A 22,634-nucleotide genomic window follows, 5' to 3' on the forward strand; every position below is an offset into this window, starting at 1 on the left:
CTGTGAATGTACTAGAAACGAATATTCATAATGGTTACCAGTTTTCCTACGGCTGGAATGCGTACCTTATCTTCCACGTGGATGTCACAAATGTCACAATGATTCTTCTCAACCTGGAGGGTTTCAGTGCTGTCGGGCACCGCACTGTCCTTTGCCTCAGGCTCAAAGAAGGGTCTACCTCCCAAACCTTTGAGGTGGAGCCCCGAGCTCACCACCGTGCACTGTTGCATTAGAACACAGGAGCGTAAGCCTCTGTGGGGTCCTTACGAGATCACCTTACGGCAACATGACTTTCTTCGGCCTATTGTTTAAAGAGTCGCTTCCTAAAATACCCTTATCTAATATTGCATGGCACGGATCGGTGACATAAAACCACTATGTATGAAGACTCTGGGCCTGCTTTCCCTAACACGAGAATATTTCGTACCTAATAGCGGTGCCGCGAGGATTAAATGAGATAATGTATGTAAGACGCTAAGCACAATGTCTGGGGCAGTGTAAGAGCTCAGGAACGGTCGCTATTCTTATTTTAGCCCCGGGAATTTATGTCGGCCCCGAGCCCTTATTTTGCAGGTGCAAAAATTAAGCCTCAGGAGAGCGGACTTCCTTGGGCTCTAGTTCTAATGTTATTGTCTCGGATAAGCAGCTCAGCGGCCGTGCTGGAGGCCGGGGGCGCGGGCGAAGGTGCCTGCGGGAGCCCCGGGCGCGGAGCAGCGGACCAGCACCGGGGAGCCGTGGGCGCGGCGGGGCGCGGGCGGCATCCATCACTGCGGAAGCCACTGGCCGGAAACCCCAGGCCCTCAGCGCGGGTGGTCAGCAGGGCCGAGGGCGAGGCCAGCACTGGGACGGTGCGCTGAGCCCGGATCCCGGTTCGCTCGGCTTGAAAGCCGGGCGAGAGCGCCTTATCTCGGGGTGGGGGAGGTTGGAGACGAACGGGGCGCTCGGTCGGGCAGGTGGGAGTTACCCCACCCTCAACGCCTTCCGCCGAGGGGGGCCGCCTCTCCTCCGGCGAAGGCAGCGGCCGGCCCCGCAGGGAGCGAGGGGGGCACCTCGCCTCCGGCTCCGGAGCGGGGGCCGCGCGAGCTCGGACCCGGCCGTCCGCGCGCCAAGCCGCGGCGGGACAGCGGGAGGCGGCGCGCGGCCCACACGCGCCCCGGGCTCGCTGGCTCTAAGATGGCGGCGGAGGCGGCTCGCTCACGCCCCGCCGCCCGCGCTCCTCCGAGTCGCGAGCGGGCCGGAGCGCCGCGAGCAGGAGGGCGCGGGCTGCTCGGACCTTCCAGTCCGGTGCGGGCCCCGGAGCCTCGAAGCCTCCAGGCGCCGCCAGAAGCCGGGAGGCGGATGCAATTGGGCACACCACCGCCGGCGCCTCACAAACCAAGGGGCGGGGGGATGGGGGGGTGGGGGAGAAAAAAAAAAAGAGAGGAAAAAAAAGAAAAAAAAAGGGCGAGCGAACGGCGGCACATCCGGGACCTTCCGTCCGCCCCGCCCCGGAAGTGACGTTTCAGGCCAGGAAAAAAAAAAAGGGAGGAGCGCGCTCTTGAAAGTGGATTCTATTACGCCGTAGTTGGTCTCCCCACAAGAGTGTCTGGAATGGCCCTCGACACCCCCTCTCCCGGGTTAGTCGTTCCCCTCTCGCGGCTCTGGGGCTTCTCTGCACAAAGCCGGCTGCCGGAACTGGCAGCCTTCGTCACACAGAAAGTACCCCTCGCACCACCACGCCCCTGAAGTCCCCCCCCCCCCCCCCCGCCGCTGCCTCGTCGGCGCGTGTAGCGAGCGCACCTCCGAGAGGACCGTGGGGTGACCTCAGCCCCTGCCAAAGCTAAGCGCAGCTCTTCGGGGCCCTGGCTCGGAACCCCGCCTCGCACTCCTCCCTCCGCCCCTCCCAACAGCGGCCCGGGGTCGGGGCTGTCCGTCACGGTGCTGAGCCCGCCCCTTCCGGCGGCTCGCCGGGCCCGCCTCCTCCCCTCTTCCCTCCCCGCCCCTCCCCGTGCGAGTGTCTCCCTCTCCCTCTCGCTCCCTCTCTCTCTCTCCCTCTCTCTCTCTTTTGTGAGTTATAGCAACCGTTGCCTTGTGAATCAAGCGCCATAGTCACCGTAGTCCTGGCGACTGTTACCCATCAACAACAACTACTCCTCTCCTCCTCCTCCTCCTCTTCCTCCTCCTCCTCCCCACCACCACCATCTCCATCACCCACCAACAACACCACAATAATCCACAGCCAAGGTGAATATTCTTCGGTCTGTACATGTGTGTGGGAGCGTGTGGCTGCGTGTGAACGCGTGTGTCCGTGCGCGCGTGTGTGTGTGTCCGTGCGCGCGAGCCGAGTGTGGCTGTGCGGGGGTCTCACTCCTGACACCGGGGGCTGCCGCTGCGGCGCCGCCGCCGCCGAGGGGCTCGGCGCCCCGGCGTGTTTACAATGGACCGAGCGCGCGGCGGCTGGCTCGGGGGTGTGGGCGCCGCGCCGCCCCGGCCCTCGGCGGCCGCGCGTCAGGGATGGAGCGGGAGCGCCGGGGGCTGCGGAGCCGGGCGGGAGCGGGAGCCCCGGGTCCCCGGCGCGGACGGCGGCGCTCTCCCCTAGGTCCGGCTCGGAGCAGGAGGGTCAGGTGAAGCGAGGAGGCTGGCTGGCTTTCTTTCTCTGATTTTTTTCCTGCTTTCCCCCGAGCTGCTCGTCTCCTGCTGATCTCAAAACCGAAATAGGCAGCAGCGTGCCGGGGGGGGACCCCAGAGGTGGTGTTTTGTTGTTGTTGTTGTTGTTCACTTGCGGGGCCTGGTTTACGGCTTTCGTTGTTTTTACCCTCGTACGACGGTGAACTTTTCCCACCGCCCCTTCCCTCCGTTCGTTGCCCCTCTTTGCCTTGTGCTAAAATGGGCTGCTCTCCTTGGGCCGTCATCAGCCGCACGGTTTCTTGTTTCTTGTTTCTTTTCTTTTTAAAACTGTGTTTTCTTTGTGCTGCAAACAGTCTTAATATCCATTCAGCACTCTTCCCTCCCCCCCCGCCCCCCCCCCCCGCTTCTCCTCCTATCCGCCCCCCCCCCCCCCCCCCCGACCCTTTGCACACACATTGAAACCAGGGGCCTCTTCGCTGGGCTCTTTGCTGCCCTGGAAAAGAGATTTTTAAAACAAGTCTCTCCCCGCTCTCTTTCTTTTTTGGTGTGTGTGTGTATGTGTGTGTGTGTGTGTGTGTGTGTGTCTGTGCGTGTGTGCGCGTGTGCGCGCGCGCTTGTGATTTAAACCAGATGCAGGGCATCTGTGGTACTTGGGTTAGTAGTTATTGACAGTGCTTTATCCTTCCTGTGGGGGTGGGAGGGGTGGTCGTGAGGCTCCATTTCACTTCGATGCACCTCCCTCCCCGCAGTGGAGAGTGCTGACAATTTTCATTGTGGTTAGGAGACTTGGGGTGTGATAAATAGGGAAAGGACAGAAGGAAGCCTTGTGAGAACTCAGTTTGCGGTGTTATTTGTGACAGTTGTAGTACTTTAAAGAGTTTTTCTTTTCTTTCTTTTTTTTTTTTTACCCCTTCTTCATCTTCTCTGTTCCTTTTCCTTTGAGAGTTGAAATTGAAGTCAAGTTGTTCATAAAGAATGTATGAAGCTTCTCAACTTGAAACGTGTGTATATTTCACTCTCTTTGTGGTTGTTAAGATCTAGGCATGTGTGTACTTAACATACCCTTTTTTGTTTACTCTTTTGGTTTTCTTTGGACAGTGACTTGGAACCTGCTGACGAGAGACAACTTTTTCCTTTTTAAGTCTTTCTTCTAAAAAAAAAAAAATCTATCTTTTCCCCTTCTGTAGCTTTGAATACTTACTAATCCTCAAGTAGTAGGCTCTTGGTTAGAGGGAGCCCAGTGTTACAGATCCTGTAAATTTGCTCATTTTTCAGCCTCACGTTTAATTGGGAGGTTATTGGGTAAAGGGTTTCATAATGAACGTGGGCTAAAACAGGTACGACGTATAATGTACTGTTCTGTTTGCACATATTGAAGTTTCTAATTTGGAATTTTAAAATAACGTGTTTAAACAGTCTTCTTTCTCACAGCAAATGCATATTGATTTACCTAACAGAGCAGCCTGTGAATAATGTGACAGTGTTAATTATTCTCGAGATTGTCAATGACCAGGTTGGGTAATTGTAACGCCATTAAGGCTAATATTTTGTAAAGTGGGAGTTGGGGTTAAAAAAAAAAAAAAAAGAAACAAACTCTTTGAATTCATTTCCTTGTGAAGAAGTCTTTCTCAGAGCGCTCCAATCTCTTTATATTTATTCCCCAACCTGGGTTCCATGCAAATTTCTAATACTAATTTGTTTTTGTTTTTGTTTTCTGTTCAGATGAGTGTCAAATGGCTGAACACTTTTGGGTGGTGAAGCTCCTGGGTCCCATAAACTCTCTCCAAAGTTAATAGGAGTTTTGCTGTCTTGAGACGGTTTCAGACTTTATGCCATTTACATAATAGGTTTTCAGCCAAGTTGATTATATGCTATAATATTACGGTTTAATATTTTTATTTGCAATGTCCAAGAACTTGTTCGAGGCATTTCACTTGTTACAGCCGTCTCAAGTTTTCTCTAATTGAGATTTTCCATTTACAAGTTGATTTGAGAGCAGAACTTAAATTGAATTCTATTACCTGCTTTTAAAAGCACTTAGGTGGTATAAAAGTTGCTGTTAGAGATGCTTTGAGCTCAAGTATGTCAGCATTATTCATATGGATTGAGTAAATTGTCGCCAGAAGTACTAACATAGGGATAAATTTTAAAAGTTTAACACAAGGATGAATACTTAGCATTTAGTTTCTTCTCTCTGTGCTGGTTTTCCTTGGAAGTACTATAGTACGTATTGGCATTCTCCTATGTTCTCAGTTTTTTAGACTAAAATCTGTGGAAGTGACCATGCTATAAAACTAAAAGTGTTAAAATAGGTCTTAATTGTAACTTGTTTCCGGTAGCTAAATATCTGTGATCCATTGTGCGTCATAATGCCTCTCTACATCTTTTTGATTGTTTTGCCTATAAGTTGCATTAAATGGTGTGGGCATATTTATGTAGTACATTTACACGCATAATATCCTAAGCTAAAATGCACTTGTAAAGTGCATCATTCCACAGTATTTTCATTAGATGAGCTAGTTATGCCCAATTTAAAAAAATAATACATTGTTTCTCTAGTATTCAGGTAGTCTTGTACTCAGGGACTCACAGGGTTTATAATTTATTCATTTAACATCCTTTAACACTAAACAGGTATTTTTTACCCTAAACAAGTTCAATATGGTAAACTTTTTCCCATTAAAAAATTAACAGAAAATGAATGAACTGTTAGTCAAGATAGATTCAATGTATTTAAATGATGATATGTTACTTTTGGTAACATGTTTTATTCTTGAGGAAGTTGATGTGAGTGATTTTCTCTAAGCTTCCAACTGAAGAAATTGGTAGATGGAATGTGTGTGTGTGTGTGTGTGTGTGTGTGAGTGTTTAAAAGGAGGTATATAGCATAGTGTGTGAGAAGAGTTACATTTTTTTTTTTTTCCCCTGACTGGGCTTATAGGAATGTTACTTTGTTCTTGGCATCTTTAGTGAGACTATGTTACAAGAAACAACAATAACCACAGAAGTAAGCTTTTAAATTGTGAAGAGTCTTCAAGGAAGTAAACCTTTAAATTATAAAGAGCCTGCTGGTTGTTTGTTTTTCTACTAAACATTGGGCAAAAATGCTCCACTTCCAGTTACTTAAAAACAACAACAACAAAAACAACAACAAAGCCGCCCCCCCCCCCCCCCCCCCCCCCCCGCAACTCAGTTTCCCTAATGAAATCATTTGCCTTTAACTGTTTGGTATAGATTCCCAGTGGCCGTGGCAGAACATTTTAAGTTCCTCTCTGTTCACAGGTGCATAGTGTTCCCATATTTTAGAAATCCAAGATTAAGTGGATTTGACTAAATCCAGCTTGTTAGGGACAGATGGCTGCTTTAAACAGGTGTCATTTTCATTTCTAGCGCATTGTGTTGGGACTTGTAGTGGTTCACAAAGGGCTATCTGAAGCAGGTGGCATCCTTTGCTTTGTCCTTAGTGAAATATACTTTCGGAGTTAATTATTTTCCTAGGAAGTTTTTTTTTTTTTTAAGTAAAAGTTTTGAACTATTCAAGTTAAGATTCGTAATTTAATTAAAATGACTTTTATTTCTGATTATCATTCTATTTTCACACTGTATAAGTTGTAAATCCTTTCACAAAACAACTTAAAAATTCTTAAAAGTAATCGGATATTCACTTTGAATCCGGAAAAAAGTACTCTGGAACATTTTACCCCGTCAGTCAAGTTTATCTGAAACAAAAAGCCAAAGCTGATTTAAATAAAGTGAAATTTGGTTGACATGACAACTTTTGTGATGTCATATTTAAAGAATTTTTTTTGACAGCGTTATTTTAATGAGTGATAAATGTTGGAAACCAGTATTTTGTTTGTTCATTATTTTAAATCTTTTTAATTGAAAACATTTTCCAGTTGTTTCTATAACATTTTTAAGTGGTCTTTTTAAATGCAAATTGTTTTTAAGCATTAATGTTTAAAAGTATGTACCAGAGTAAATAAAAGAGTATCAACCTATTGATTTCTAAGGTTCATTTTTACTTTGATTCTATCCCTTTTTTTGTGGTAATTTTATACATCTTATAACAGATGCACCAGGGGGTGCTATGCTGTTTGCAGCAATGAGATTATCATCACCACAAATGTGAACTGATTAGAACTTTTATTTAAAGAAAAAATTTTAATTATATATGCATTCAAGCATCTAATAGCCTTATTTCTATGGAGCTTAAATTTAATATACTATGTTAATTGGCAATTTTGTATCAGAGCCTCTTTCTGTTTGGCTAGGATAATATATATTAGCACAACATAAAATATCAAGACTGATCGGTTTGGCATAGTTTGAATGTCGGCATTAGTCCTTTAGGTACGGACATTGGTCCTGTTCCTACGCAGGTGTATCTGTCTCTGTCTCAAAAATTTCGGTTAACTTGAGAATCACACTGTTTGGGCAGTATGGCTCTGGACTCTGTAGATTTGGTATTGTTGGCACACATCAACGTATTGTGTGTGTGTATATATATATGTGTATATATATATATTTTTTTAATGTTTATGTATTTTTGAGAGAGACAGAACATGAGTGAGGGAGGGGCAGAGAGAGAGCGAGACACAGAATCCAAAGCAGGCTCCAGGCTCTGAGCTGTCAGCACAGGGACCGACAACGGGTCTCAAACCCATGAACTGTGAGATCATGACCTGAGCCGAAGTCGGACGCTTCACTGACTGAGCCACCTAGGCACCCCTACATATTGTATATTCTTAAAACATTTTTGTATGGCATAATTAATGCTATGCTTTTATTGTATGATTTTTAAAAAAACTACCTCAAACATGTGAGTGGTAGTAATAGTTGTTGGACTAATTGAATCAAGAACAGTAATAATATTAAAATTGTCTGGAGAATTCAGCCCCCACTTGATGCTATTGGAGTAGTCTTGTTTGAAAATTTAATTTGGCTTTATTATCTAAGAACTTTTAGATTTTCTGACTTGCCCTGTGCCATATACTTCTAAACTAGAAGTGGTTGGGTATTGCTTTCTCTGTGTTTAGCGTGAGGTTTTTTTTTTTTTTTTTTTTTTAATGTTGCATATTTATATTTGAGAGAGATAGAGACAGAGTGTGAGCTGGGGAGGGGCAGAGAGAGGGGGAGACACAGAATCGGAAGCAGGCTCCAGGCTCTGAGCTGTCAGCACGGAGCCAGATGTGGGGCTCGAACTCACGAACCACGAGACCATGACCTGAGCCGGAGTCAGACATTTCACTGACTGAGCCACCCAGATGCCCCTAGTGTAGCGAGAATTTTTAAGGGGAACTATAGAATCCAATCTTTGGGCCCTTCTAGCATCATTGACTTTCCTCTGTCAGCAGTATATACTCCAAAAGACAAACATGGAGACGGGTAGCCAGCGTCTTTCTCAAGTAAGCTTAGAAAGGTCTATCATATAAGCTTTTCTGTTCAGATAATAGATGTATGGGTTGATCTATACTATTATCCCACATTTAACTACAATCAGCAAAATGTGATATGTTTCAGAGTACCTTTATAAGAGGTAGTAAGTACTTCATGTGTTGGAATGTCAAAGAACCAGAAACATCAAGAGAGAATAACTGATTGATGGTGCACCCGAGAGCAGGGAACGGGCAGAGAGAGAGGGGGGAGAGAGAATCCCAAGCAACGCTGTCAGCAGGGAGCTGGGGCTTGAACCCAGGAACAGTGAGATCATGACCTGAGCGAATGAACCACCCAGGTGCCCTGAGAGCAACTGTTTTTAAATACTAGTTTTGTTAAAATAGGTTAGGCATTTTTCTTTTACAGTGTGGTTTGACGGTTTACCAGTTAGTTTCTGCCGCTAAGATTTTTTTTTTAATGTTTATTTATTTTTGAGAGAGAGAGAGAGAGACAGAGTGTGAGTGGGGGTGGGGCAGAGAGAGGGGAAGACACAGAATCTGAAGCAGGTTCCAGGCTCTGAACTGTCAGCACAGAGCCCCGCGGGGCTCCAGCTCACCAGCCATGAGGTCATGACCTGAGCTGCAGTTGCTTACCCGACTAAGCCACCCAGGCGCCCCAGGATTTTTAAAGTATATTTATGACGTTTTAAAACCTTTATTTTTGAAGTTTTATTTTTCATATCAAAGTATAGGATGCACTTAATGAAAACAAATCAGTTAAAAAAAATTGAAATATATTTAGAGTATCAAATTGGTATGTATTTTGTTCTTAAAATAAATTGATGGGATGAGTAAATTGGTTAAGAACACAGGCTTTGGGGTCAGATTTCAGATGATCTTATTAGCTGTGAGGCCTTGGACAAGTTATTGAGCTTAACTTGCCTCAGTTTTCTCATCTGAAAAACAGGATCCCCCTTACCAGCCCTATGGGGTTTTGTGGAGATTAAAGATAATTCTTGTAAGATGCTTTGCTCAGTATTTGATACAGAATACATGATCAATAGGCGTTGATTCTTACTATTAGAGAATACTGAGAAGATGCCCATTCAAATCTTTTTCCCACCTAAGAATTCTTTTAATATGTTCCTGATCACTTCAGTGGCCCCTAAATTTTGAAAGATTTTGCCCTGATTAAATAATTATTCTCTCCTCCCCTACTTTTAAAAATAAAGAGAAAAATCGATCACAGGTTTGGATTACTTTTTGATAACCAGTCTTGTTATTACACTGAATTAGTAGGATGTTAGCCCAAAGTTGTATTTTAGTTCAACTCTGCAGCCTTACAACAATGGCATTCTTTTACTACATTTTTAAAAATGTTTTTACTTTATTTTTTGAGAGAGAGCATGTGCAAGTGGGGGATGGGCGGGGGTGGGGGGGAGGACAGAGGATCCTAATCTTGCTCTGTGCTCACAGCAGTGAGCCTGATGCCGGGCTCGAACACACAAACCGTGTGAGATCATGACCTGAGCTGAAGTCGGACGCTCGACCGACAGAGCCACCCAGGCGCCCCTTCCTACATTTGGACAACTCTCCTGGTCCAGAGATCTCAGACTGAGAACTAATAATGCAGCATTTCATATACTCTTAGGATTCCCATTGTCCATTTCATTGCCCAATTTATATTTTGTTTTGCACGTGTTATACATGAGTTCATTTGAGAACATTTTGTACTGTATTTATAGACTTTGTATAAAATGTTGTCATTAATATATAATGGCAATAAATAGCTGTATAAAGATGAGTTCATCAAAGAATTATTCTATAATTTCATAATGCACTGCTTGGAATTGTTCTCTTACTAAGGGTAGAGAAATGTGTGAGGTCACCACTTGTGGACCTATAGCAATAAGTAATTTTGGAATAATTTGCCAGCCCTAATCTTGAGCTATAAAGTAACCTTGGAATGTTATGCAGTAAAACGTAATGTGAAATTATAGAGGAAAACATGTCATTTTGGCTCCCTTTCTTTGGCGATTAGAGATGTTTAAAGAAACATTTTAGTTGGCTACTATCTCTGAAGTTGCTATTTAGTAATTTGCTATGTATCTTTTTTTCTAAGCATTTTGACTGAGAATGATTTTTTCGTTTCGTTTTAGAGTGATCTAGATAGTCCTGATCTTTCTTGAACTGGAAATGTGAGTTATACATCCCAGTTAAAGTTTACTCAGTACTGCGTCTCATTTTTTTTTCCTGAAGCCTTTTTATAAATAGTGGGTTTTTGCCTGCCTCCCTTGTCTCACCTGTTCTCACTCTCCCCATTCCTGTTAAGTGTTTAATTATATGACTCCCTTTCCATTCTTTTTTATAGATAATTAGGCTAATAGATATAAGCAGACTCTCAGCTCAGCCATCTCCTCTGCTTCTTTTCTTCCAGTGAATTTCACACACATTTTAAAAGGAACTTATGGGGAAAAGGTAGGAAACGTGACTTAGGTGGCAAGGTTATACCGTCATTATTTTCTTACGAGTTCTATCTGTCTGATTGCCCTCTTGAACAAATGCATCTCCTTGTTGCACTAATGATGTAACCTGAGCATGATTTTGCTCCGGGAGGCTCCCTTCCTCGTCTTGGCTAATCACTTTAGTTTAAATGTCTAGCCTAGCCCCAAAAGATTATGTTTGCACATCACATATGTCTGTCCATTGCTGACTCTTAATCCCTAGAAACTTCTTTCTCACGACTCTTAAGAGACGCTGTAATGCCCTTTCAGTACCGATTGCCTTTGCTTTGCCCAGTCGGGACGACCAGAGGATGTTGATGCTTCCTGTTGAGGCAGAAATGGGTAAGGGCTAATCGGAGCTGAGCCCAGGAAAGCTAAGAGCGAGGCAGCTAGCCTGGAAGTAAAGGCATACTAGCTGGTGATGGGAGACAGATCTGCTGAGAAGGAATGTGGAAGGAGAAAGAAGAGAGGGCGATGGGGCTGGGAAATAAAGCCCTCAAAAGTGCCAGCCGAAGGAAGCTAAAGAGAAAGCAAGGTCTGTTCTGGTAGTCAGGTTGCCACTAAGTGCCAGACCTTAGGCTAGTCACGTAAACCCTCTGGGTCTCAGTTTCTCCATCTGTAAAATGAAGCAGTAGGCCTATGTGATCCCTATAGCCCTCTGAGCAGTAGTCGGTGCTTCCGTGGTGAGATTGGCACCAAAGGGAAATGTTACCAATAACATAGAGCCGGGAATTGATACTTCCTTTCCCGATGGACTGAAAGGCTAGCATGTGCTTGCCCATTCTTTCTTTTGGTGAGAACAGCAGAGAAAGCAAATCCGGAGCCTGGGTCTAGCACGACGGCCACACCGCTGACCCAGTCTCAGAAGGTCCCACCATTTCGGTGGCCCCCGTGGGGAGCGGTGGCCAAGTGCCCTGGTTTCCTCACCCACATAGGAATTAGCTGAGTCTCACAGCCCGAGCTCCTGCCGAGCCGGCTCCTCTGTGTGTGTGTGTGCCAGACAAGAGTCTGACAGTTGGGGCTCCTGCCTGTTGCTCACCAATGAAATATTTAAAACAGGACATAATTTCCCAAGTCTGTGGACAGGCAGTTCGACGGAGGGAGAAAAAGGGAGGGAGGATAATGTGAGCTGTCCCATCAAAAGAAATAAAAATTTAGATTTCTGTTTATCTCATTTTTCAGCATTTCTTCCCCAGTTATTATAGCCTTGACTTTTTCTTCTCTTCATGCTATTCAGCTGCTTTTGAAAAGAACTGAAGTCCTGTCAAGGAGTCTGGGCGAGTGCCTTTGGATTACTTTGGGGCCCTGCTCAGGGGGGGCCTTCCCCCTCACTCATGCTCCTATTCTTTTCTGTCTTTTCCATTGGTGCTCCTACTGCTCCCCCTCCCTGCCCCGAATGTTGTTTACGTTTACATAACCATTTTTTAAAAATTCAGGTTTGATGGCAGGAAAAATATTGTGTCTTTTGGTCAAGAAGTGTGCATTTTCATAACATTTTACTTTAATGGTAATGTGGCAACCAGACTCAAGATTGTAGAGCATTGCAGAGCGTGGAAGGAAGCATTCTTTGCATGAGTTCAAGATAAGTCTTATGTTCTGCTGGATGTCCCCTCTTTTACCAATCTGATAAGCGTATGAGAGATTAAAAGATTGTAATTATTGTTGCTTTTAAGACTACTTTTGAATGATCATTTTTATTGACTTATAGAAACCTAGTTAAGTGTGTGAACTGCATCCAGATTCCAGCGGTTTTTAGTATTTTGTAATTTCAAATGTAATAACTATCATTCTTTTTTAAATTTTTTTTTAATGGTTATTTATTTTTGAGAGAGACAGAGTGTGAGCAGGGGAGGGGCAGAGAGAGAGGGAGACACAGAATCTGAAACAGGCTCTAGGCTCCCAGCTGTCAACATAGAGCCCGACGCAGGGCTCAAACTCATGAGCCGTGAGATCACGACCTGAGCCGAAGTCAGATGCTCAACTGACTGAGCCACCCGGGCGCCCCTATCATTCTTAAACATGTATCTGACCCTGTTTTGTCTCAGTCAGCATAGTTTGTTTTAATATGCAAAACCATTTTATTTTATTTTTTTTTTTTTTTGCAAAACCATTTTAGAAAGTCCTTGCTTGTCACTAAGGTTTCTCTCTTCCTTGCTTTATTTGTGGGGAGGTAGATGAGGGAGAATACTGGAGAGAGGCAGGAAGAAGAGATACATTTACAAATCATATCCTGTTTGCATTGTTAAACACCTGTGCATTGCGTACTCTGTGCGGTTACTTTTCCTGAACTGTCAACCTTTGGTGGGGGTAGGGTGGGAATTGGAGGCGTGGGCAGGGGCAGCCAGAGGTGGCTCAGCCGATCCAGTGTTTCTTCCAGTTCTCTTTCCTTTTCTGCTGTAGTATTGTGCAGACTATATGTGCTTTTGTGAGGATAGGTGTCTTATTTATGTTTGTCGGTGATCCTTTCCTCCTAAAGACTGACTGTATCTATCTATGTCTATCCCTTAGTACATTAGTGGATATGCAGTGATATCCTTCTACGGAGCCTGTATTGTGATTTGGTTGTGCACAGCTTTTTAGAAAGGTGGGAATAAAAGAAAGGAGTATTGACAAAATCTAGTCTGTGCGGCAGATAATGGAAATGATGCCTTACATCTACCTCTCTACATTTTGCTTTGGGTAGATTGTTTCCTGAAAGTATTTTTTGCAGTAGAAGCTCGGTTTTCCCCCTTGTGCCTATTTAGGCTGACATTTTAAAGAACCAAAGAGTATAATCTGTCACATCAGGCTTTCGCCGATTGGCATCTGATTATATCTGGTGACAGTCTTGGAGATGAGTTTTAATGAAGTGTCAGTGTAAAGGTCATTAATAAAAAACACACGAAGAGATACTATATTAGTGATCTTAATGCCACCTTTATCATTTTAAATGTACAATGTGTATTTTGATGAGCCACAGTGAAAACCCACTACACTGACACCACGTAAAGTTAGATTCTTTGTTTTATGTCAGGATCGTATTGCATGGTTCTAAAGAATGTTTTAAAAACATTTTGTGTATAAAGTTACTTTATGTTCGTGGGGCGTACCTACGTTAAGAAAAATGAAATTTAGCTTATATATTGTGTTTTGTCCATATATGTGTTTGTGTGTAGAACTTTAGAAAGTCATTTTTATGTATGTTTTGTTTGGCATTTTGGAACTTGTATCAGTAGGACTATTGCCCACTAGCTTTTGCATTGCACGCATCTTGTAATGGTATTGGAACCACTCCACTGCTGTTTTCTCGAAGCAAGGAATATTGGGGGAAATATTTAACTTAAGTTCTTTGAATGACCATTGTGTGATTTGGGAAACAACTTTTTATAGTGCCTCACATTATGTGATGGTTTGTAGGGACTACCTTTAGTTAACAAAGGCCATGAATGCTGAAGTTGAATTAATTATAGTTAGAGACAAAAATTGTAATTCATTCCAATTATAGCAGATTAAGATATTATATGGCTGGATCAACATTTGATCTGTTCCTTTATTTTTAGAAGTCTGCTGAGTTTTGAAATTTAAAACCTTTTAAATAATGTTGAATGAGTAGAGCTCTATAATAGATGTGGATTTCTATTTCAGCATAGGTTTGAGAGCCATATGGCTTGGAAGTGAGGTAGAATTTTGTTTCTGAAATTGGAAGGTGATGCATTTTAATATTTTGATTGCATGAGACCTGCTTGGGCATTTATTAGTTTTGCTAGAAACACGGGTGACACAGACCGGAGATGTCTATCGGAGTATAAGTGAGAGAGGGTCATTGTAGCGATCCTGAAATTTCACTCACCTCCAGTCCTGCTGCCCTTGATCAACTTTGCAGTAAAAGCTTCTTTTTTAGATAATATAGCTTTCTCTATTATACTGTATTTTTGTTAATTCACATTGCTGTCTGGAATTTCCCAATCCCACAGCGCAGTCTTGTGTGACGCATTTTACATGAGCTTTGGAAGTTCCAGTTTACCTTTTGGTTTACAAACCTTAGAAAGAATGCCAAGAGATGACACCCAATGCCCAGAACAACACCTTGATCTGAAGGAATGGGGTAAGAATGAGGGTAAATCGGGGCAGGATCATATAATTGGAAAAGGTAGAGTATGAACTAAATGATTAGTATGGTGTAGAGAAAAAGAAGGGTCATTTTAAGGGCTGTGTAAACCCCGTCTGCCATATTCAGCATATCTAACAATATTACCACCACTGCTGTTAACATTATTTCTGATATTTGATTCAAAAACATGCTAGGAGAGGCCTCAGAGAATTGGGTACGTTTGTCTGTAAGCTTGTAGTTCTCCACTGTTGCCCTTTAGCTTTATTTTTGGGTGAGGAATTCAAGAGTTTAATATCAGTTTGTATTTAGGGCCAATACTGTTTTGGTTAATTTAGGAATCCTGAAGACTCAGATTTCCATTGGGTTTTAGGGAGCATTTTTAAAAATTTTTTTTTTTAATGTTTATTTATTTTTGAGACAGAGAGAGACAGAGCATGAACGGGGGAGGGTCAGAGAGAGAGGGAGACACAGAATCTGAAACAGGCTCCAGGCTTTGAGCGGTTAGCACAGAGCCCGATGCGGGCTCGAACTCATGGACCGCGACATCATGACCTGAGCTGAAGTCGGACGCTTAACCGACTGAGCCACCCAGGCGCCCCTTAGGGAGCATTTTGAAAGAAGAGAGAGAAATAAAGTATTAGACCAAAATGACATATTCCCAGCTATGTGAACATATTTTTTCATGTTTGAAATTGTGGAAGTCTACAAAGATGACAAGAGCTGATATTTGGGGATCTTGAAGCACAAAAAAGGAAAGGTAGAAGAAGTTACTGAAAATGCAGTTAGATGAAATTAGTGGAGACTTGTAGAAGAGAGATTAAGATAAAGTGGATAAGGGGCGCCTGGGTGGCGCAGTCGGTTAAGCGTCCAACTTCAGCCAGGTCACGATCTCGCGGTCCGTGAGTTCGAGCCCCGCGTCAGGCTCTGGGCTGATGGCTTGGAGCCTGGAGCCTGTTTCCGATTCTGTGTCTCCCTCTCTCTCTGCCCCTCCCCCGTTCATGCTCTGTCTCTCTCTGTCCCAAAAATAAATAAAAAAAAAAAAAAAAAAAAAAAAAAAGATAAAGTGGATAAATCAAAGTATGAATGGTGACATAATTGGCTGGAGGAACAGTCATTGTTTTTGCCTTATTGTGATTTTAACTAATAGGAGACGCTTGTACTTTGTTGAAAGTATAATATTTTGATGAAAATATTTACCGTGAGTCTGTGGGACCTTTGTTACTGCTTGGGGTTGTACTTTTACTTCATGTTGTATATAGAAAAGCATGAAGTTGAGATGTGTCCATTTCCTCATGATTATTTTATTATTATGAAGTTATATGTGAAACATCCAAAATGAATATATTCAGCTGGGATTTCATTAGCATATCTGATATCTAAAGCACTTTCCATTTGGGAAGCCAATAGGTAGTGGAAAACTGTACACCATAAATGTATATATAATTAAAACTTTCTTATTTTGGGATTTTTAAAACATACTGAAGTAGAGAGAAAAGCATAATGAACCCCCTGTGCTCATCACACATATTTAATGATTAGTACCGTCTATTGTTCTTAAAGCTATACCATTTGAAATATTTGTTTATTGAAATAAACTTGAACCCCTCTTTATTCTGTGTTTCTCTGAAAAAAATTAAATTTGTTAACCAAGACTCAATGTAGGCTTGAAAAGATGCTTACATTATGTTGAAGACAAAATATTTAAGAGTGATTGATCTTCATCAATCTTCCTGTTATTTTTTTCTCAGCACAGCATTTCTAAATCAGGAAGTTTGTTCTCAGTTATTTGTCAGGTGTTTTGCTTAGTAATTCCAGGCTCTCCTACTTGAAATTTGACCTGTCGTTATAAAGGCGGCAAGCCCAAGGACAGCAGCTCATGTTTGCAGGACACAGGAAGACAGCTGTGTGAGACACACCCCTCAGAGGTGCAACGGTGTTTGTCTTTTGTACATCACTCTTTTGACTTGTGTGTAGGCAGATTGGATGAACTGTGACAAGCCACTTTGTAAGTTGCCAAGAGAAGAGACCAACCACTAAGATACTCCCTTTAGAGTTAGCTGCTCGGTTGTGGGACGTAATGGCCTATCTACAAAGAGAGAGCCATCCATTGGTGACAGTGGATGTCCTGATAACTTAGGACATCAGTCACAGCAGGTTAATGTTGACTGAAGTCAGGTGTGAAAGAAGCATATTTTCCAGTGCTAGAGTCTATAGCCAAAAAAAAAAAAATCCATTATTCATGTTGGAAATTATTCTGTAATGAGCAGACTAATATGTATAACAAACAATGATTAATGACATTTTAATAAACAGCACAAAATGTAGACCTAAATCTCGTTACTTGAAAGCTGAGTTTTCTTGTTGTTTAATTAGATGAATAAGGCACGAAGGAGTGAATTCATTACATTAAATAACGCCTGCATTTTTTGGTTATGTAACTTTAATTGCTAAACTTCTCTCTGATCCAGAAGGTTCCATAGAAATGTATATGACTTCATAAAATATTTTGGCAGTCTTTTAAAATATTTCTGCTACGGGGTTACTGCTAGCCAGACAGAGTGGTAAAGTGATACACTAATTAAACGATCTGATCCCATAGCTAAAATACCATTTCTTTTCTCCAAGGGTTGTAGTTAATTCCTTCTGGCATTAGGAAATATCTAAGTTATAGGTCCTAGTAACATCTAAATTATCAGATTCTCACATACTTAAGCTTTCCAAAAGCAGATAGAAGATGTGACGTATACAAGAGAATGCCACTATAAAGCTTAATTAGCCAGTGTTTGAACAAAACATAAATGTAACCCTGCAAAACAAAAGATGATGGAATACGTGTTAATTTCATTAATATTTATAGAGGATTTTATTATGAACTTAATGCAACATCAGTGTAAACATTATTTGTAATAATGTTTTCTGTGGTTTTTATTATTTTACATTCAATACAGTGTCAATAAAAGCACTGGTAATTGAATTCTAGTGTTGAAAGGTTAAAAAAAATTGACTCCCGTTCCATTTATGTCACATGACGTCATTTAGAAACAAGCCATTTCCAATGTGAAAAGTGTAATCTTGGTCCGCTTACTCTGCATGGGAATAACTCCCCATTAGCAGACAACTTAATATTCTAATTTGGAAGAACACCAAAGAAGAGCTTCATTCAGGAATTGGTATTTCAGAACCCGACCCTGTTTTTGTGGAGCCGCTAGGCCTTTGGGTCTGGAGCTGGAACCTCAGACCCCCTAGGATAAGTGCCTTCGTCCCTCAGGGCCTCACCTCCAGCCTCTCTACCTGTTTCTGTTTAACTGCTCTACTGTCTTCCTCTTCAGCCCCCTTTCTTCGTCTGTCTCTGCACAGCTGACCCAGAGGGGCATCCAGGCTGCTCCGGGAGAGATTAAAGAGGTGACAAAGTCTGTCACTGGAGTTACACATGCTTCCAAATGGCACAAATATGTGGAATTCCAGTGGAGACATAATTAGGATGTTTTATTTTAGAATCCGAACTTTTAAGCTGGAACAGATTTTGGAGGTTATTTAGGCCAATCCCCTCCTCTGCCCACCCCCCACCCCCCTTATTTTATTTTTTTTCTAGAAAAAGCATTAAAGTTTTAAAATTGTGTAAGGTTTGAGTAAATGTCTTAATTTTTTATTATTTCCAGCTGTAGGTTTTGGCATACTGGCCATTCCTTAATTGCTTTGTTTTAGAACGACATAGAAATAAAATTTTTCAATATTTTCCCAAATCACAAGTAGGCTATATATTAAGGGGAAATATATTTGCTAGATTTTTTTTTTAAAGGAATGTTATATTTTTATCCCTATCGTTGTATTTCTCCTTGCTGGTTGCTGCATGTTAGTGACCTGTGTCGTAATCAATGTATTCATGTAAATAATTCTCCCACTGGGCACACACTTCTTTACTGTTTTGAGGGTAAGAGTGATTTTAATCATTCTAAAGATTGTTGTAAAAATCCGGTGGAGTATTAATTTTAAAAACTGAAACAGTGTTTCCTGTAGGTCATTCTTCCAGGACAAAAGTAAAATGCTGGCCGCTGATGTCGGTGGTACAAGCTGAGACTTGCCCAGGCTGGGCGTTAAAGGTGTTGCAGCGCTCAGAGAGCCGGCGGAATGAGCCAGGGGCCTGCCCGGTGTTCCATAGCAACCAGAGGCAGCCCCAGCAGCCATGCTATTGTATGACTTCTTGTTTTCTTAATCTGGATTTTTGGAAGGATATGCTGTTTACTGATTAATAGTAGGAGACTGGCAGGAATAAGTAATTACCAAGATTTTGTCGTGTGTGTGTGTGTGTGTGTGTGTGTGTGTGTGTGTGTGTGTTATGTAAGTACATCTGTGAGGTCACACTTAGTTTTGGTATCCTGTTTTGTGAGAAAGGTGCCCACTTTGAGCATCAACCCTATTGGTTATTTGAAACAACCCATCGAAGACAGACCAAGAAAATAGCAAATAAATGAACTTTCTAGCAGTAATCTGATGCTCTTACCAGTCTCATTTGTGGTACCAGAGCTGAAAGGATACATTTATATAAAACAGGAGTAGGTTTCCTATAGGGGAAAACCATTTGTCATTTGCTCTTAACAAGGTAAGTCCCCATGGACAGACCTTTCTTGTAAAACTGTTCCCTTTGGATTTATCTTCACCTTCAATAAAAACGGAGGTACGATAAACAAAGGTATGATGAAATATTAGTTAGCTCTTGCAGTTTTGCCTAGAAGTTCCTCATTCTTTGTCTTTAGGAGTTTTTAAAAATCTAATGCTATTGTTTCATCTGAATTGAGAGACTGAGAATACAGTGCATTAAACTGAATTTTCTTTCTGTTAAATGAAGAAAAGGGTTTTTTTGTTTGTTTGTTTGTTTGTTTTGTTTTTTGGGAGGGGCTGGGGGAGATTCAAATCATTTCCTTTTAGAGTTAACTATATTCCTGATCTGCCAGTGAACCTACTGTCTGGAACGAAAAATACAAGTATTAAGAGTGTAATTCATATTAAGAGAGAGAGCGCTAGCTAGATCCTGGGAAGTCTTCAACTGAGATTTGAATACAGAGATTCAGTTACTGTAGTAACTAAATACTAGGCTGCTGTATTTGTTGGATGTAAAGAGGAAGAATCTAAAACATGGAATATATTCTAGTATCTTATGAAATTACAATCTGGTTAAAATTTTACTTAAAGTGTTTCTAAATATGGATTAATAAAATCCTCTAAAAAGAAGGTACTTTGGATGTTTTCAAATAGCCCAGAGTTTTAGGCTTCTTCAGCATCTTTTAGGGTTCCTCATTGCCTCCCCATCAAAATCATGTAAGAAATATGTATTGAGTGCTGTGAAACTACCATAGTGCTGCGAGGAGAAGCTTACAGTCTAGTGTACATTTTCAAGTTTGTATTTCACCACCTGCCCTGTAGATTCTCTTTTCTGGCCAGCCTGGCGTATGGTGGTGTGTGATTGGGTAAGAGCCTGACTTCAGAATGAACAGTCCTGGGTTTGAATTTCAGCTCTGCTACTGATTATTAGTTTACCCTTAGGCAGATTACTTGAACTCTGTGAAATAGGGCTAATATAATCGACCTTAAAAGATCGTTTCAAAGATCACATCGCAGGACACAGGCAAACAGCACTGTGTCTGACATTTCAGTGCTGAGTCCATGGCGATTGCTGTTACTCCCCTAGGGTCACTTGAATTCTGCCCTGTCCTTTCTCTTCTCCACAGTTCTCATGCTTTAGTGTACTTAGGATATGTTTCCCACCCTAGTTAAATTCATCTTTCCTAAATTAGAGTGGTTCCTAACTTGATGAGTTCACTTCTGATGAAGGTCTTACCAACCCTGGCACTGATTGGGAATTGTGATTTAGATTTTTGTAAACATTGGATCTTTCCAAATTGTTGATAAGCTTCCTGAGGGCAGAAGATGGCACAATGGTTTCTTTAACTCAGCACAAAACCCAGTGTCTTTTCCTAGTAGAAGTAATCGATGAGTAATTACTAAATCTCAGATTTTCTTCATCTCTAATCAAATTATAGAAAACAGATTTAATGGGGCACCTGGGTGGCTCAGTCGGTTAAATGGCAGACTCGTGATTTCCGCTCAGGTCATGATCTCACAGTTTCTTGAGTTTGAGTTCTGCATCTGTGCTGACGGTGTGGAGCCTGCTTGGGATTTTCCCTCTCTCTCTTCCCCTTTCCCACTTGCACTCTGTCTCCCTCAAAACTAATAAATAAACTAAAAAAAACCCAAAACATTTAACCATTTTATGATTTTATCTAACCTTGATTTTATAATGACCATTAGAGCAATGCAGTTTTTTATTCCAAATGGATTTACTTCGTAGTATTTTTTTAAAAAGTGTATTTATTTTGAGAGAGAAAGAGGGGCAGAGGGTGGGGGGCTGGAGAGAATCGCAAACAGGCTTCGCACGGTCAGCCTGGAGCATCAGCCGATGCCGGGCTCGGTCTCCCAAACAACAAGATCATGAACTGAAATCAAGAGTTGGACGCCCAACCGACTGAGCCACCCAGGCACCTTTGTTTACTTCCTATTTTTAAAAACTGGACTTAATGTCATAAATTCATCAATTTTGTATATTTCTTCATATACAGCATCATATGGTAGTTTTGGGCTGGCCTTAGGTTTCTTTTCCTCTCACCGTTCCAAATGACATTTTGTGAAGTAACTCTGTAGGTATACACGAATTTCATATCTGTGTGTGTGTGTGTGTGTGCATTTACATACCTATGTATGGGTGTGTGCATGAAATTTTAGGCTTGCCTGGGATTTTCCTTAGTGTCTAATAAGACTAATTTCTTAGTTTCAAAAGTTGGTAAGTGACTTGTTAGGATCCAGTACCTTTTTCCTATTTTCTGGTTGTGGCAGGGTATGGGAATTCCTAATGCTGCTTGTTATGGGAGAAATGTGGGGGGCATTGTGAGAACTTTGCTTTTGGGGGGGCTGCTTCGAATACCCCAAACTCTTGAGTTTCACCTTTTGCTACCGATTGTCACTGTTCCTTTTGGGATGTCAAAAGTGTAGAGGGACAGGAGTTCCGAGCTTATCCCAAAGCAGCTGGTGGCATCAGGGTAGAATTATTACGATGGTTAGGTCTGTGTTTGCGTTTGATATTCCACTGAGGGTGGCACTGTTGTAAGGTAGGGTTATTTGCTTTGATGTCTACTGCAGAGACTTTCCCCTGGAAAAGCTTTGTTTTTAAATATGAACTGTCATCTATAGGTCCCTCCAGCTCAGCTCTCCTCTTAACCTGTGTGTTTTCATTGACTACCGTCTCGAGTTGATGAGACCCTCTTTTTAGACTCCAGGGGCTCCGTTCAGTTTTAGAATCCGTTCCAGTGGACAAGCTCATTTTCAGTTTGTGTATTCATCTGCTTATTTCTTGACCAAATATTGGCACCCACCGTGTGGAGGAGATAGCAGTGCACAAAACTGGTCAGGTCCCCGCCCTTGGGGGGCTTGCATTCACAGAACTGGGGATGGGGGTTTGGCAACATGAATGAGTTTTATAATAGATGGTTGCAAATGCTCTGGAGAAACAGAAAGAAAGGAAGAGGGGTCATAGGATGGGTGATGAGGGGTTGCAATTTCAAATAGGAATTAGGAAGACCTGATAGAGAAGGTGACATTTGAGTAAAATCTGACAGAAGTAGATCTTGTGTATCTCTTCAAGTGTGGCTTTATAGATTTATAATATTGACACCCTAATTGATGCTAGCCTGTCTTCTCTACTGAAGAGTCCTAGTTGCTTATATTTGCCCTTACACGGTCCTTTTCTTTCTGCCTTTCCCTTTTTTGCCTTTTATTATTTTACATGCTTTGCCCTGAATATATAGCCTTTTTACTTATAGTTTACTTTGAGATATATTTGACTGAACCTTGTTTTCTAGAAGGAAACACACAGAGTAAGAGACTCTTTCAAAAACTACTTTGAGTTTGGTTTAGTGTTTCTCTTGCGGAGGGAGCGGATATTAAAACGTTCAGGCCCACCCTCCCTGCTTCCAAGTGGGAGCCTTCTGAAACGCTCGTAACAAA

General features: G+C 42.2%; 1 protein-coding gene across 7 annotated transcripts in view; it reads left to right on the plus strand.

Annotated features, from left to right (window-relative positions):
- The first annotated feature begins 1,954 nt into the window (after positions 1–1,954).
- Positions 1,955–22,634, plus strand: part of RFX3 (regulatory factor X3) — a 286,452-nt gene continuing 265,772 nt past the window's right edge. For 2 of the 7 annotated variants that reach the window (XM_078436058.2, XM_078436061.2), the window contains exons 1-2: positions 1,955–2,223; positions 14,443–14,573. In XM_078436058.2, coding sequence (XP_078292184.1) covers positions 14,468–14,573 — 106 coding nt within the window. In that variant the 5' untranslated portion in view covers positions 1,955–2,223; positions 14,443–14,467. Of the gene's footprint in view, positions 2,224–2,255; positions 2,604–14,442; positions 14,574–22,634 lie in introns of those variants that run through there. The other 5 variants (XM_078436059.2, XM_078436064.2, XM_078436060.2 and 2 more) reach the window with 3 other exon arrangements.

The sequence above is a fragment of the Panthera onca genome, chromosome D4, assembly GCF_046562875.1.
Source record: "Panthera onca isolate mPanOnc1 chromosome D4, mPanOnc1 haplotype 2, whole genome shotgun sequence".
NCBI classification, from domain to species: Eukaryota; Metazoa; Chordata; class Mammalia; order Carnivora; family Felidae; genus Panthera; species Panthera onca.